Source organism: Sphaeramia orbicularis, chromosome 9 (genome assembly GCF_902148855.1).
Source record: "Sphaeramia orbicularis chromosome 9, fSphaOr1.1, whole genome shotgun sequence".
NCBI classification, from domain to species: domain Eukaryota; kingdom Metazoa; phylum Chordata; class Actinopteri; order Kurtiformes; family Apogonidae; genus Sphaeramia; species Sphaeramia orbicularis.
The window spans coordinates 54,945,818-54,961,373 of NC_043965.1; the positions used below are offsets into that span (position 1 = coordinate 54,945,818).

General features: G+C 38.3%; 1 protein-coding gene across 1 annotated transcript; it reads right to left on the bottom strand.

Moving 5' to 3' along the window:
* Positions 1-1,172: 1,172 nt before the first annotated feature.
* cdc45 (CDC45 cell division cycle 45 homolog (S. cerevisiae)) lies at positions 1,173-14,117 on the bottom strand. The gene is made up of 18 exons (XM_030143285.1): positions 10,992-14,117; positions 10,824-10,883; positions 9,872-9,964; positions 9,618-9,755; positions 9,312-9,461; positions 8,876-8,934; positions 8,741-8,789; positions 6,652-6,713; positions 6,494-6,544; positions 6,241-6,360; positions 5,993-6,124; positions 5,791-5,889; positions 5,538-5,699; positions 3,816-3,954; positions 2,762-2,845; positions 2,547-2,665; positions 1,845-1,921; positions 1,173-1,551 (listed from the first exon to the last, which is right to left on the bottom strand). Exons 1-18 carry the CDS (start codon positions 11,040-11,042, stop codon positions 1,487-1,489), a joined length of 1,710 nt encoding a protein of 569 aa, XP_029999145.1. The 5' UTR covers positions 11,043-14,117; the 3' UTR covers positions 1,173-1,486.
* Positions 14,118-15,556: the final 1,439 nt, after the last annotated feature.

Here is a 15,556-nt window from a genome sequence, read left to right on the forward strand (position 1 = left end):
TAAATATTTGACAAATAATATTAAAGAGGTGTAAGGCCAAAAGCCTCATAGTGGCTTAAATTAAAGATCATGTTTTCATTTAACATGTGAATCATCCATTAATCATCCAGTAAAAACTACACCAAAGTTTGAACAGACATTTTAATTAGATGCTTTTAATCTTGAGATAGTTTTAAAGTTATGTGCAACATAATTGACACAAACTTAAAAATGAATTGTTGATGCCATTCAACATACTTGTATAAATACCATTCATCTCTAAATAGATTCTGTTCATTTTGTCTTTTTCTTAGATTAGATTAGTAATTCCTCCTTGCGACAAAGTCAGTAAGGGGGAATGTTTTCCCTCGCTGACGTGTTTCGACTACGTCTGCAGTCTTCCTCAGAGCGTCACCTGACATGTGATCACGCGTCTTTTTAATCAGGTGACAGGCCTGACACCCCCCCGATGGTCTCTGGAGGATGAGTCCCAGGTGTGTGAAAGCGTAGGCCCCCTGGTCCCACACACCAGGGCCCCCCCGGTCCCACACACCAGGCCCCCCCCCGGTCCCACACACCAGGGGCCCCATCCTCCAGAGGCCATCGAACGGCGGGGGCGTGGCCAGATGACACTGAGGAAGACTGCAGACGTAGTCCAAACATATCAGTAAGGTCAAACACTCCCCCTCACTAGAACTGCTAATCTAATTCATGTCTAAAGTTGATCTGCTGAGCACTAGATGTTTCCTGCGTCTGTAAAAGTCCACTGGGAAGGTTTGTGCACTGACAGATTCAGTTTCCACATTGCATTTGTATAAGTTACATACTAGATGAAAAATGGCTGACGTTATGAGTTCACATATTTGGTGCAGAGCAGAGAAACAGTCTGCCCTCAGTAAGTCAAGAAAAGAAAAACACATTTATAGTCATATTATGCACAAAGGTCACAGAGACCATTTCAAATGTATTTAGTTTTCAGCCACGTTGGAATAATGACCAATGTCCTTCTGAAGGTAAATTCATGGGAAAAGAGCATTTCTCTTTAAATAAAACTTTATTAAAATGGTTAGCAGAGTTGTCAAATTTCAAACTGTAAAAACAAAAAGGTTAAAGTTAGTTAAAAATATTAAATAAAATGCTGAAGGTGGACTACCACTTTTGTAGCACTCATATCACTCTAAAGAAACAGTTTATTAAAAGATTTATCAAACATGTTCAGAATCATATGCAATTAACTTCTTACAAAGACGAGAATAAAAGACAAATGTCTAAAACAAATTCTGAACAAAAATAAGACTTTCATACACTCACACAAAACCTGTACAATATACACAGAAAATGGATTTTAAACATGTATTAATGCCATATGAGACTGATTTGACTCATATCTGCCAAGTGGATGTAAAGACCAGCAGCACTGACGTCAAAGGAAGAACTTGTACCTTTTACTGTCTGGTTCTTAAAGTTCAACACTTAGACGTTAAAAGTCTGGCTCACAGGACATGTTTCATGACAGCAGGGTGATAAGTGCATCCAAGAACTTGCTTCTGTCCTCCATCTTTAGTTCAATTACTGCAAAGACAAATATATATACAATCAATAATATGCATTAAGGATAGATTAACGGGTGCAAACTAATTACATCATGTTTGAAATATGGAAACTAGTACTGATTATAAATGTTAATGTTCAACAATTACTCATAACAACCTGACAGTCTGATTCACAATTCTGGACGGTTGAGGCTCAACTGGAAAAAGCCTGAAGACAATGGTGCCACCTAGTGTCTGGTATAAAGACTGACAGCTCCAACCCTGAAAACACAGGAGGATGTACTGTAGATGGACAAAGACAATCGTACTTACTTGAAGTGTCAAAGTGGTCGTGCAGAGTTCTCGAGCTGGTGCTCTCTGCTGCTTTCTCAAAGGCCCGACCGAAGAAGCTGAGCACAGAAAACAGAATGAGGGAAGAGGAAAAGGCGGCAAAAATGGATTTACAACAAGCAGCAGGACAGGAGCATGGGAACTATGACATCTGCTATAAAAGCCAGTGTGTGTGTGTGTGTGTGTGTGAAATAAATGCGGTACAGCATGTATGAATACACAACAGCATAAAAAGTACTGCGTGTAGAACCCATGGATCCCCACAGGTCAATGCACCAGTTGACTATATTTGAACAGTAGAGGTAACACTAAAGCAAGAAGGTGAAGCAGTAGTGTAGAAATTTGGTCTATCAGATGTTCAAGGTGTTTAAGAATATAATATTTTAGCACCATAGAGACCTTTAATAAACAATAGGTTTGTTGATATCTGAGGTCCTGCATTCATTCAGCTGACATATCTTCCAGAAATTAAACCTTTGTTTACCCCTGAAAAACTACAGACAAACTCAGCTAAAACTAGTCAATTCCTTCAAATAAAATTAAAATGAAAATTTTAAAAACAAGTAAAATTTTACTGAAATTAAAACCCAAAGTGAAAGTCTCAGGAAAAAATAATAATGAAAATGTCAAAACTATAGCAGATCTGGTTCAGATGCAGCTCATCTCTTCAGCAAATGCTCGTACTTCTTCTTATCTGATATTTCAGACTCTGGTGGGATTCCCACAATGATGACCGTTCCCTTCTCCACACTCTTTGGAGCAGCCATGATGAGAGGCAGCAGTTTGCAGCGCTTATTCCTCGTCTATGAAACACACACATAGAGTGAAGAAAAAGAGATCAGTCAGAACACACCTTTAATTATCCACAGTGTCCATGTGTTTGCCCAGCACATACTCACAGAATGGACAAAAGCCTTCAGGAGGTATTTGCAGAGCAGAGTTAAAGCCATGGGTTTGGAAAAGAGATTCACATCAGGAGTTCCCTAAACGCACAGAAATGAAGAAAAGCATCAAGGGCAGGGTATTCTACCGGCAGCCATAAATGGACAATAATCTTTACTTAAGGATTATTAGAATATGGATCTGTCTGAGGTAACATGTGTTATGAGTTTGTTTATTATTTGTTCTTGCATAATAATAATAATAATAATAATAATAATAGATTGGATTTTTACAGCACTTTTCAAGACACCCAAAGTGCTATACATTATTGATCCATTACTTATTCACATGCTACTATCTCCACACTTCATTAGCATTGTGCCAGTGTTACAGATAGGTCTGGCACCTGCCATTATCATTCTGGAATAGGGGTAAAAGTATCTGAGAAGACACTGTGACAGTGCATTTGCAAAGTAGTGTGAGTAGGGAAGTTGCTTTACTGGCACCTGTGACATTAAAATGACTAAATCCCTACAGGAGGAAATGGTTTTGTCAAAACCTGGCCTTTTCAGGATGGAGCTGAAGTTCAAAGGTTGATGTCTTCTCCTGTAGTGATGGGACTTTCAAAACGGTTTTTTATAAATAGTGTGAAGAAGGAGAATGACAGCGTTATTCCAGCGGGTGCATCCAGTCAACTCCACTACTGTTCATTACAGGCCCAGCCCAGTCCTCACAAAAGTCATTTAGCCCAAACGGGTCCACTTCCTTTGGTGCCATAGTTGGATTGGGTGGAGGTCTGTTCATTTTCCTGCCTAAAACAAACCCTTCTATGTTTGCACCAACCACACCTGTTCAAAGTGACATCAGCTGTTCCTCCTCAGAGGGGAAATGACAGTCAGTAGAATCTTAAAAACATACTCATGCACAGATGAACAACAATTCTAGGTCTATTACAAAATCCTTTCCAACTTTTTGAAATCTCATCCCATAATATATAAAAAACAAAAATTAACTCTCAAACTATTAAAAGCTAAACATGAAGTGGTGTGGCCCTGGTGGAGCTGCTCATACCTCCATGAGGTAGCAGTAGAGGAAGGGGCCCTGGGACAGGATGAGGTTGGTGCAGATGCAGCTGGCTACCGTCTGCTGGATGGCCAGCAGCTTCTTCTTCGCCAGGTCAATGCCTGAATGGAGGCGATCCAGGTTACTTCTGCTCATGAAACAGAGACAAGGAGTCAAATACAATCAGTTCAGATTTACCAGTGTGTCAAGACAATCACGTTCTAAAGCACAGGTGTCAAACATGTGTCCCGGGGGCTAAATCTGGCCCGCCAAAGGGTCCAGTCCGGCCCCTGGGATGAATTTGTGAAATGCAAAAATTACACTGAAGATATTAACAATCATTTTAGTTCAGGTTCCACATTCAGACCAATTAAATCTCATAATAACCTATAAATACTAGGGATGGACCGATACCGATACGAGTATCGGCTCCGATACTCAGTGTGTGTACTCGTAAAAGATATCCGATACAAATGCACTGATACCACTTACGGCCGTGTGACATTCCCAGTTCAGTGCAGCAGGTACGAGGAGGAGGAATAATGTGTGTGGAGTGTGAAGAGTGTGGAGATTTTCAAAATAAATGACGTTGATAAAAGTAACACTGACTGCAAGTAACGTTAAAGACACAGACAGATACGGACGCAGCGTTCTGTCCGTCCTCTGCGTACATTCCATCCGTTTTCCAGGTGCTTGCGGATGCGTACACAGAATGAGAATACCAGTGGATGTACGGAGCAGTGCAGACCACCGCCAGCAGAAGTGAAAACAAAACTTATTGCTCATTTCTCTTTTCTCTTCCTGCTGAAGCTAAACTTTTAAACCTTACCAGTGAAAACGCTACAATATTAGTATCACATTAGTGTTGCCTCTATGTTTGTTATTACTGACTTTCTTCTTCTTTTCAAAAAACTTTCCTCTTCTTCGAGGTATTTGTCCAGTGTGATTAATTCAGAGCAGCGCCCCCTGGTGGATTAATTGACAAACGCTCATTCCATCACATTAAATGTCAGTAGCAGCACTTTGTTCCAGTCAGACTAATGACAACGACAATAAAGCACATTTACAAAAGGAACTAACAACTGGAATGGGGTTATTAAGTACTTGTATTGGTACTCAGTATCAGTACTCAGTAGTAAGTACTCAAATGTAAGTACTCGTACTCGGTCTGGAAAAAAGTGGTATCAGTGCATCCCTAATAAATACTCACAACTCCAAATGTTTCTCTTTGTAAATGTAAATGTTTTCATGTATCTACACTAAAACAAAGTATAATTTTGCAAAAAATCTGAATAACCTGAACAAACATGAACAACCTGAAATGTCTTCAGAGAAGTGCAAATTTAATAATATTCCACCCGTTACTAAATATTTTTGTGTATTTGTGGATCCACTGTGATCTGTAAGTTATACTGTACATGTGTAAATTATAAACTAAAGCATAACAGTGTTAAAATGACAAAAAAAAATATTTCAGTTTGTTCATGTTATTCACATTGTTTGAAAGGATAGTTTGTAGATGTAAACATTTTCATAATGTAAATTTACTTTTTTCACCGTAAAACATAGAGAAAAGTTTGGACTTGACATTGTTTATCTATTATTATGTTATTATTTTACTGGTCCGGCCCACTTCAGATCAAATTTAGTTGAATGTGGCCCCGGAACTAAAATGAGTTTGACACCCCTGTTCTAAAGTAAACAATCATCAGCTGGTATTTCTGTCCGTACCTGGACAGGGATTCCAGAGCTTTGATGAAGTTGTCACTGTCACTCCCGTCTTTGTCGGTGCTCTCCAGCAGAGCGGCTGTGGCGTGGACCATGTCAGAGGCAAAGAAGCGGTTCTTAAAGCCAAAGTGAACCCCAAATGTTTGGATCCGGATATCCTTCAAACTGATGGGAAACAAACCACCCGGGATCAGATCAACACAGAAAACACAGATGTGCAACAAAATACTCCATGTTTTTATTTTTGGAGTTCTACCCATATTTATTGGAGGACTCTTCAATGACATCTCTTAGGTTTTCTTTGATGGACATGTCCATGCAGTTAAATTTCTGCCTGACCTGCTTCAAAGGTAACCTGTTTAAAAACAAAAAGAAATTAATTCAGATCCATTCCACATTTTCTTCACCTTAAATGGCTGTGATAAAATCTGTACATCAATTTAATCTTTAACACTTACCCCATGTCAGCTAAGAACTCCTGGAGTTTCTTCTGGCCGTTTAAGGTCCAAAGCTTGAAGTTGCAGGACGTGTAACATGAGTTGCAGATGCTCTCATATAGGGACCAGTGCTGGTACAGGGTTAGACGCAGACTGAGGAGCAGGAGGGTTAAGGAAAATCAAGACAGAAAAACACACACACAGATGCAGCTAAAACAATGTTGGTAAAAAGACCTGCATACACTTAGTGTCAAGTGCGACAAGGATACTCGTACTCAAAGGAGATCCTCATGCAGTCCACAGACAGAGAATTCTCCTCATCTTCATTTCTGTGGCTGTGTCGGGAAACATGTCTCTGCATTGTGGCCACATCTGTCACATATTTCATACTGAAATGGAGATGGAACAACAACACCTGAGCTTCATGCAAATACACCTACAGAATGAAACAAAGGAGGAAGGGGATGGAGGCCTGTTTTATCTGGAAGGGAATACAGTTCAGTGTAATGAAGATTTTCTTACTGTGTAATTTTGTCATGAACCCACTGATCTGTCAGTCCAATGATGGCCCACCTGAGAACCAAAAAAAAAACAGGTTAAAGGACAAGTACTGTACACAGTCTGGTCAAGAGCTTTTACAGTGTTTGTGCTGTTAGAAAAGTGTAAGCAAATGCATTTACCAGAGCATGTCCTTGGTGTCTTTAGTTAAAACCCACGCCAGCTCAAAAAACATCATTGCAGCCTGATAGATAAATAAATAACAGTCATTCAAGAGATACTGAACAACAAAAGGGAATGTGAAATGACTTAATCAAAACATACAAAATTTGTTAGTGCAATATTCAACCAAGATACTGAAAATGTAAAAAAATCATCTACTATGGTCAAAACAGCACAGGATAAAAAAGTAAAGAGGGTAGATATTCTATAACTTAAATATCCACAGTTCATTTCTGATGTGCAAAAGGTAGAGGGACAGTCCAACGAGGGGACGGATGAGGACAGTGTTGGTTTCAACGACTGTTTTATTCAAAGATCCAAAGACTTTTTATTGTCAATTTACTGGATGCACAGGACATACAGAAAATTGAAATATTGAAATTTGAAATCTCTCACCTTATTAAATGCCATGCATTAAAAAAGAAGTTAAAAATAGAATAAAAATAAATAGGTGGTATAAAGAATAAACTATAATGGAATATAAAGTGTACATGTCAATGTTCATCATGTTTAAAGCTGCGTATGACATTCATCACCAATTTGTCATCAGATGTGTCCAACCACAGTCATATCCTCAGTATCACTAATCCGTTAGTCTGTCTGTGATTACACACCTGAATCCCTCCCCTCACAGTGAACAACTTCAAAGTGTACTCCATCAGAAACAGTTCATTTGTTTACAAACCTAAACCGAACCGTCACTCAGGTTTGTTCGGAATTCCATGCAGCTGCAGTATGGCCGCAGCGGCAACAAATGGCTACGTGGAATTCCGAACAAACCCGAGTGATGGTTTGCTTTAGGTTTGGTTTGTAAACAAATGGACTGTTTCTGATGGAGTACACTTTGAAGTTGTTCACCGTGAGGGGAGGGATTCAGGTGTGTAATCACAGACAGACTAACGGGTTAGTGACACTGAGGATATGACTGGGGTTGGACACATCTGATGACAAATTGCTGACGAATATCATACGCAGCTTTAATGAAATGTACATTCTTAAGTGACTGTTTTAAGTAGTGATGTGCAGATCAATACTGAAACATTGATATCTCTAATACCAGATCTTTACATTCTAGAATTGATTCACAAATCAAAATATTTTTGATTGACTTTTGATACTTGGGTCATTTGAGGTCATGTACATCGGGAACACAGTGCAAAGTAACTAAACTATTGGGATCTGGTCCAAATGATTTGTGATTGGTGGGAACTACCTCTTCTTCCGCCTGGGTAAGTGTGTACTGCGTCACACTTCTCAGTCAGTAACTCTGACTCAGTCTATTCTGAGCAGAAAATGGAACAGACTGAAGGGGAAAACACTCAATATGCTGCTGTTCCTGAGCAAGACTAGTGAATGAGGGAAAGTGTCAATGTTGGATGCTTTTGTTGAAGTGTTACATGTTCAGTATTTTCATGTTTCATGTTAACACGTTCATAAAACATGAATTAATATGCAAGTTTTCATTTTTATAATAATTCTAAATAATTAAACAATAATTGTGTAATGTAATGTATTCTTTATGAAGTTATGATTTGAAATACACTATTTCTTTTTTTTTTTTCAGACATTAAGTGTATTTGTACAAAGAATCTGTATCAGATCAGTATCGCCGATACCAGCCTGAATTTTACTCGGTATCGGATTGGAAAATAAATCTGTGGTATCAAACATCACTAGTTTAACTCACACAAAATGCACTGTGGTTTACAGTTGTATGTCAAGACCCTGTGAGGTGTGCTTAGCCTTTTGTTCCACTGCACAAACTTTAAAAAAGGAAATAAAATCAGTCATTCAGAAGCTGATTTCTTCCATGTGGATACTACATGAAAACTAAGTACATCTGATCAGTTCCTGCAGTCAGACAATTTAGTTTTGCTGCCCACTGTTGTGTCAACCTGTCTTTGCTGCTGCCTCTGAAGACAGACATTTGTTGTGGTTTATGCATGCCCCTACTGATCTCGACTGTCAGGAACAGTTTTTCATGAAAGGGGAAGACAGCAGTAGGATTATGAAATCAGTAGTGGGCTATTTTTAAAAATGTCTACTCACTGAGGTCCCATGATATTCATACTGCTCATAGTCAAACAAGATTTCCCTCCTGTGAAATGAAGAAAAGATCCATTTGAATTTGGATTACAAACAAACTCCCTTTACTTAACAAATTCATTAACAAAAACACTTTACCTTCGCCCCTCCCACTCTCTCCTTGCTCGCTGTCTTTCAATTCTCCTCTCAACTGCCCCCTGAAATGACATGAACATGGTGACACAGTCATGAATATTGCCCTCTGTATATATTACAATATAAATCCACTGTAAACAACATAAACATATATTTTTAATAGACTAGATCCCTGTACACATCTACCCAGTTCTTCATATTTATCCAAACTATTCTCACAACCCATTGCTGTCCTTGTCTCTAGTCGAATGCTTGTTTATACTACATCTATCTTTGTGTTTGGGTTTATGTTGAAATTATATGTTGTGAGTAAAGAAAAACCAAAGCCAAATTCCTTGCATGTGTTCACATACTTGACCAATAAAGCTGATACTGAATATGACATGGACGCTGCTGTGATTCCTTTCAGTGGAATTTACCAATAATGTCCAATATTCACCTCATCAAATCTCCTCCTCTTTCCCGACGGCTCTGAGCCATCATCACTTTCATTTCCAGAGTCATCTCCCTCCTCATCCTCCTCATCTCTAAAGATATCATCATAGGAGGGTACGCCAAGGTCGTCATCCTGTTTGATTAGCAGTTTTATCTGTGGAAGAGCAAACAACAGCAGAGTTCACCAAAGAAAGCATGACTTCGAGTTTGTGTACAGTATAAACAGTGACAAGGCTCACACAGCAAACACCAGGACAAAAGAGAAATATGAACAAAGTATTTATTAAATAGGCTGACTATTAGTTATCACCTGGGTGTCATTGTAGACATTGACCACATCTACAGGACGGTGAGTGTCACAAATAAAGAAGATGGAGTCATCCTCTGGTTGAAGCATCTCAAGCAGGTCAACATTTGCTCCACAGTTAATGAGAACAAAGTAGCGAAACTGCAACACAGTAGAAATCCAAAATAGAGATTCATTTTGCATGAACTACTCAGCAAACAAACAACTATTGTCTTTCTATTCATTGTTGATCCTCCTTATCTAAAATTACACTTCACCTGTTCTCTGTGTTCAAGGAAGGCAGTGCTGAGATCCTGCCAACCTGTAACAGGGACCAGTGTGTACTGGATCTGGTCACAGTGAAACAGGCTCTGGGAAGACAAAAAGACCAACAGCAATTACAGTTTAATTCACAGACCAGCCGGTAACAGACACTTCATCCAAAATTATACAAGTAAAACCCACAACTGTAAATAAAAAGTCTACAAGAACTGTTTATGTATACAAGCTCAAAGTGTGTGGAGCATTTCACGGACGTTCCTATAACTGTTTCAAGGCTGGCAATATGGGCAAACTGTTAACACGAAACAAGAATATGGATATCAACCAATAGTGAAATCATGACCATAAAGGTCGCATTAGAATTTTAGCAGCGTTTTGAAATCTGTCATTTGGTCCTGGGTAAAAATTTAGAGAAACCACTATATGTGGTTTTAAATGGGAGTAAGACAAACAGTTCTCAGGCAAACATTAAAAACAGTTAATTTAAATGATCAAATAAAACAGGTGTTTTAGCTGCAAATGTAAAAAAAAAAAAACCCCAAACAAACAAAAAACAAAACTAATCACTAAAAATAGAAGTTTTTAATAAATATCATGATTGTACTCTCCAGCCTGCAAACTGATTTACAGTATGAATTATGGTTTTCATGATGAAGACAGCTCTGTTTAAGTCAAATGCAGACATATGTTGACCACAGTGTCATTTCAGTAGAAAACAAAGGTGTGTATCACAGCTTCGTGTTAAGGAATGAACAAGTTCAGACTGGAGTGGGTGATGAATGGAGGAGTTTAGCAGCAGTACTTTGGGTTCTTCACAGATAAAGTGTGTTAAGAGTCGTTTCCTTGGCTTAACTCTATCACAACATGATCCCACTGGCCTTAAAAGTTTATGTTGTGTACAGAGCTACCAGGGGCTAATGTTTGCTAGCAGTTAGCCGAGGACCTTACCTGCAGTATCTTGCAAGCGCAGAGAGCGTCGACATCTGAAGCGACCAGGAGTGCAACTCTCTAGAAGTCAAATCATGACTAACATTAAACATCCGCTACTAAACAGTCCATCACATTTCCATTGTTCATTTCATTTAAAGCATCATTACAGTAGCTCCAGCATCTTACCTGGTTGGCGACAACCTCATAAAACTCCTTCCTGATGTCCGTGATGAACATTTTAAACTCAACAGTTGTAAGCAGCCCTTAAAAACCTTTTGACACGTAGCAAGTGCACTAGATAAAATAAGGCTACAAACTGAAATGTGTGTGTTTGCTGTCAGGAGAGGAGGCCAGGGCTGAAGAATAGCGCCGGACTCTGTTCCTGGTTGGAAATGTGGCGCCAAATCTACGCATGACATCTGACCAATCACTGGGAAGAGCGTCATTACGTCATAAGTACACGACACGCACAAGACCCGAATAACAAATGGCTGCCATTGGACAAAGCAAAACAGAGGAAATCTGTCCAACTGAGACATGTAGACGTACCTTTATCAAGATAGCTAGATGAAACAAATTCAATTCTGTCTTTGCCGATAAAATGCACAACTAAAAACTGATAAAAACTCCAGTCACTGTCTTATTCATAGCCCTGACACAGGTGAAATTGTAAACATGGCAGCTTCATATGATTTACACACGTCAATAAATACAAAGTTACACTGTTTTTAAGTACAGTGAGGTGAGTATTGACTGTTTGAGCTTTAATAAATAAAACTGTAAAACAAATGCCAACATATACCCATATATAATTTCAATTACATGAAACACATTTATTAAAGTGCAGAGGGTTTTAAAACAGCCTCTCGACTATGATGTTGTAGGATATGTTTACATTCAACTGCAGTGGTAGGTGAATGTAAAATATTTGAAAGCACAACCCTAACATTTCCCCCTATAATGTCACTTAGTGTGCAGTTTATTCCTGCACATTTACATAGTTTACTGAGCAATTTGATGTCGTTAACTTGACTTCGCTGTATAACATTAAGTGCTGCTTCCATAGTATAATTTACTGTAACTATATTAAACGCTGCAGTATTACCTGAATTTAGAGTAATCAGAGTAAAAAAAAAAAAAAGATCAAAGAGTACACTATGTCTTAGAAGACTTTTTAGAAACATTATTTAGTGTCACCAAAAGATTCATTAAAAGCAACACAACACTCACAGCCAGGGTAATGTACACCAGGAGCAGTTACAAGGCAAATAATGAGAATGATGACATTAAAGTAAAAGTTTAGCATGGATGTTGATTGGGGTTTTTAAAAAAAAAGAAAAAAAAAAAAAGAAAGACATACAGTATATTCAACAATCTAATGTGAACAAATTTTCTGGAAAAACGCAAAAACTGCATAGATGTGGATGGAAAGGTGGGGATATAAATGATCAAATGAGTAACGTTTACAATGTGTTGCTTTTAAACAGTCAAACATGCGGAAATTTATCAAAAAACAGCAGAATACAAAGAACATCTTTGTGTGAATGGTCAACCAGAACTTCAAACAAATACAGTATTATTCCTATTCTCATCAAATAAAATGATCACATTAAAGGTAAACAAACCAAAAATTTAAATTCAAGTAAATTCCTACATGCCCCAAATTGAAAGACAACACCAACATCAATATACATCATTTCAGAAAATTCCTGTAAGACTAACAAATTAAATTAAGATATTCATCTCTCTTACACATTATTCCAACCTTTGTTTCTCATTCTGCTGTAAATTATAGTTTTATACCAAGAAATATTCACTCTTTTCAGCAACAAATTCCACCATCAACAAAACCTAAGTAGTCTTTTTTTTCTGAGGTAAAGAAAGGCAGCATGCCAGAATTTTTCAAAAGAATCCTGTACACTATGAAACAATAAAAAGTGAAGAACTTTGTTTTTAACAACATGACAGAGAGCATACACTGTTAACATGCAGTATACACTTCATTCATTTCAATTACTGTAGTAAACAAAGGCACAAAATTATTTGTTTTTTCCACCAAGTTTGGTCGTGCATCCACTGTGATCCTGCTGCTTTAATCTCAAATCACAGCGATGATGCAAAAATGCTTTGACCCTGCAAAACTTTGGCTGGTTTCACATACAAACAGGAAAACAAATTGCTCGTTTCCCATGATTCAATCTGCAAAAACAGTCACATCTGCTGTACATTTTGTCATGTTTTTCCCTTGATAACCAGTCAGCATAACAAAAAGAAAAAGAAACGACTCACGGGCTGTAGCATTCACTGTGTTAAAATGTCAAATAAATCTATTAACAGGATAGAAAACCTGACCAGTAGGAGCACTGGGAGGTCATAGCACCATCGCCTGGAGAGGTTTGACCCACTCCGGTTCACTGAGGTCTGGCTCTACTGTTACCGATCCTCCACATCCTCTTCCAAACATCAGCACTCAAAGAAAACCAGACCCACGTTAAGCCTGAGACCACTGATGTAGGAAAGCATTTACCTCAATTATTTTACACTTGTAACAACTTTGACAGGGTGTGCTGTCCAGTTAGAGCAGAGCCGTGATTTCCAGCTGCAAAATAAAAAACAGTACAGCAGGCACTGCAAAAACTGTGACAAGAGCTGAGTGGAGATGCTACATGAACATAGTATATTACAGATTGGGCATATGAACACTTTGTACATATGTGAACGGACATAGAATGACATTCAAAATATATTACAGGAAGACGGAGAGATTTAAAGCGCTGGAGACAGAGTCAGTGGAGCAAAACTGCATTGTACACCGAGTATGTAACGCTGACCAAGTGGTTTATATGACTCCATTTTACACCTAAAATCAATAAAAGACGGGCTTGCATTCATCACTGGGGTGGGTATAATCTGGTGACAAAATGCCATTGCATTTGATGCCCATCAGAGATAGCAGTTGGCAGCTACCCCCAGTAACAATGTGATGTGTGTGTTTTTTAGGCTAACGGTTCAATATGCAAGATTGACATCTGCTCGTGTGCTTATGAGAATTTTGTGCTAGAATCTGTTTTATGCTGGATGTCAGTTGTTTGTTGAAATTAGCCAACCCCATTTCTTAGCTAATGACCGTCTCTGTCACGCTGATTTGTATTATGCATTACTATGCTATTGTTGTAGTATGTAGTATTATTCATGTTACAGGGTGGGGAAGCAAAATTTACACTGAACATTTAGTTGTTTTTTCTCAGCAGACACTACGTCAATTGTTTTGAAACCAAACATATATTGATGTCATAATCATACCTAACACTATTATCCATACCTTTTCAGAAACTTTTGCCCATATGAGTAATCAGGAAAGTAAACGTCAAAGAGTGTGTGATTTGCTGAATGCACTCGTCACACCAAAGGAGATTTCAAAAATAGTTGGAGTGTCCATAAAGACTGTTTATAATGGAAAGAAGAGAATGACTATGAGCAAAACTATTACGAGAAAGTCTGGAAGATACTATTAAAGAAGAATGGGAGAAGTTGTCACCCGAATATTTGAGGAACACTTGCGCAAGTTTCAGGAAGCGTGTGAAGGCAGTTATTGAGAAAGAAGGAGGACACATAGAATAAAAACATTTTCTATTATGGACATTTTCTTGTGGCAAATAAATTCTCATGACTTTCAATAAACTAATTGGTCATACACTGTCTTTCAATCCCTGCCTCAAAATATTGTACATTTTGCTTCCCCACCCTGTATATCGTGGACTCAAGTTGTTTCGCCAAAACAAAAAACAAAAAACAAAAAAAAAAAAAAAGAAGGAAACAAGCTAGTCCTCAAACAAAAAGATCAGCTCCCAGCATAAAACAAACTTCAACACAAACCTAGTGTAAGCATGTGTAGAACTGTGACACTGAACCTTTAAAAACAAAACAAAACTGTGATACGGACATTTATCAGGTTACATTCATTCATTCATTTTCCAACCCCCTTAGTCCTTGGGAGGGTCACCAACATGCTGGAGACTGTCCCACCCACCCACCATCAGGTGAAGGGGGGGTACACCCCGGGCCCAATGCTAGTTCGTCACAGGGCTGCAGATTATATTAACCTCCTCCAAGTTCAGTTGAATAGTGATCAAATACTTTATGATGAAGAGAATACAAGGTCCATTTTAACAAAAGCCTGCAGTTACCTTTAGCAAATGGCAATGACTTAGGTCTGTGAAATAAGGCTGCAGTTACACTCTAAGCCTCAACTCAACTTGACATTATAGCACAAATCTGTGTTTTTTAGTTGTCCTTTTTTTGGCCGTTAAGAATATATTATTTATTTATCAGATTCCTGTGTGACCTGGTAATGGTCCTGAACTGAATAATGTAAACCTGGAGGCCACTGAGGTTAGTGCGTACAATTTCATTTAGAAGATGATATGCAATGGAAGCTGAGAAATATTACAAATAATGTAGGGATGACATAAAAATTTCATCAATTATTAAAAAAAAAGTATGATTTGGGACCAAAGATGGTAAGTGGCCTAAACTGAACTTGTAAACACCAGTTTCCATCTGATTTGTGCTGTTCATACTGAGAAAACGAAACCTGAACAAAAACATCAGATTCGTATCCTTGAATTGACGTAAAAGCAGTTGTTAGAAACACTCTGTAAAGGTTAGAGCTGTGAGGCTGTGATGACATGGAACAGACCGAATGTGTTATGTGATGTTAACAGAGTCACCTCCATTCGCTGAAGTTTACA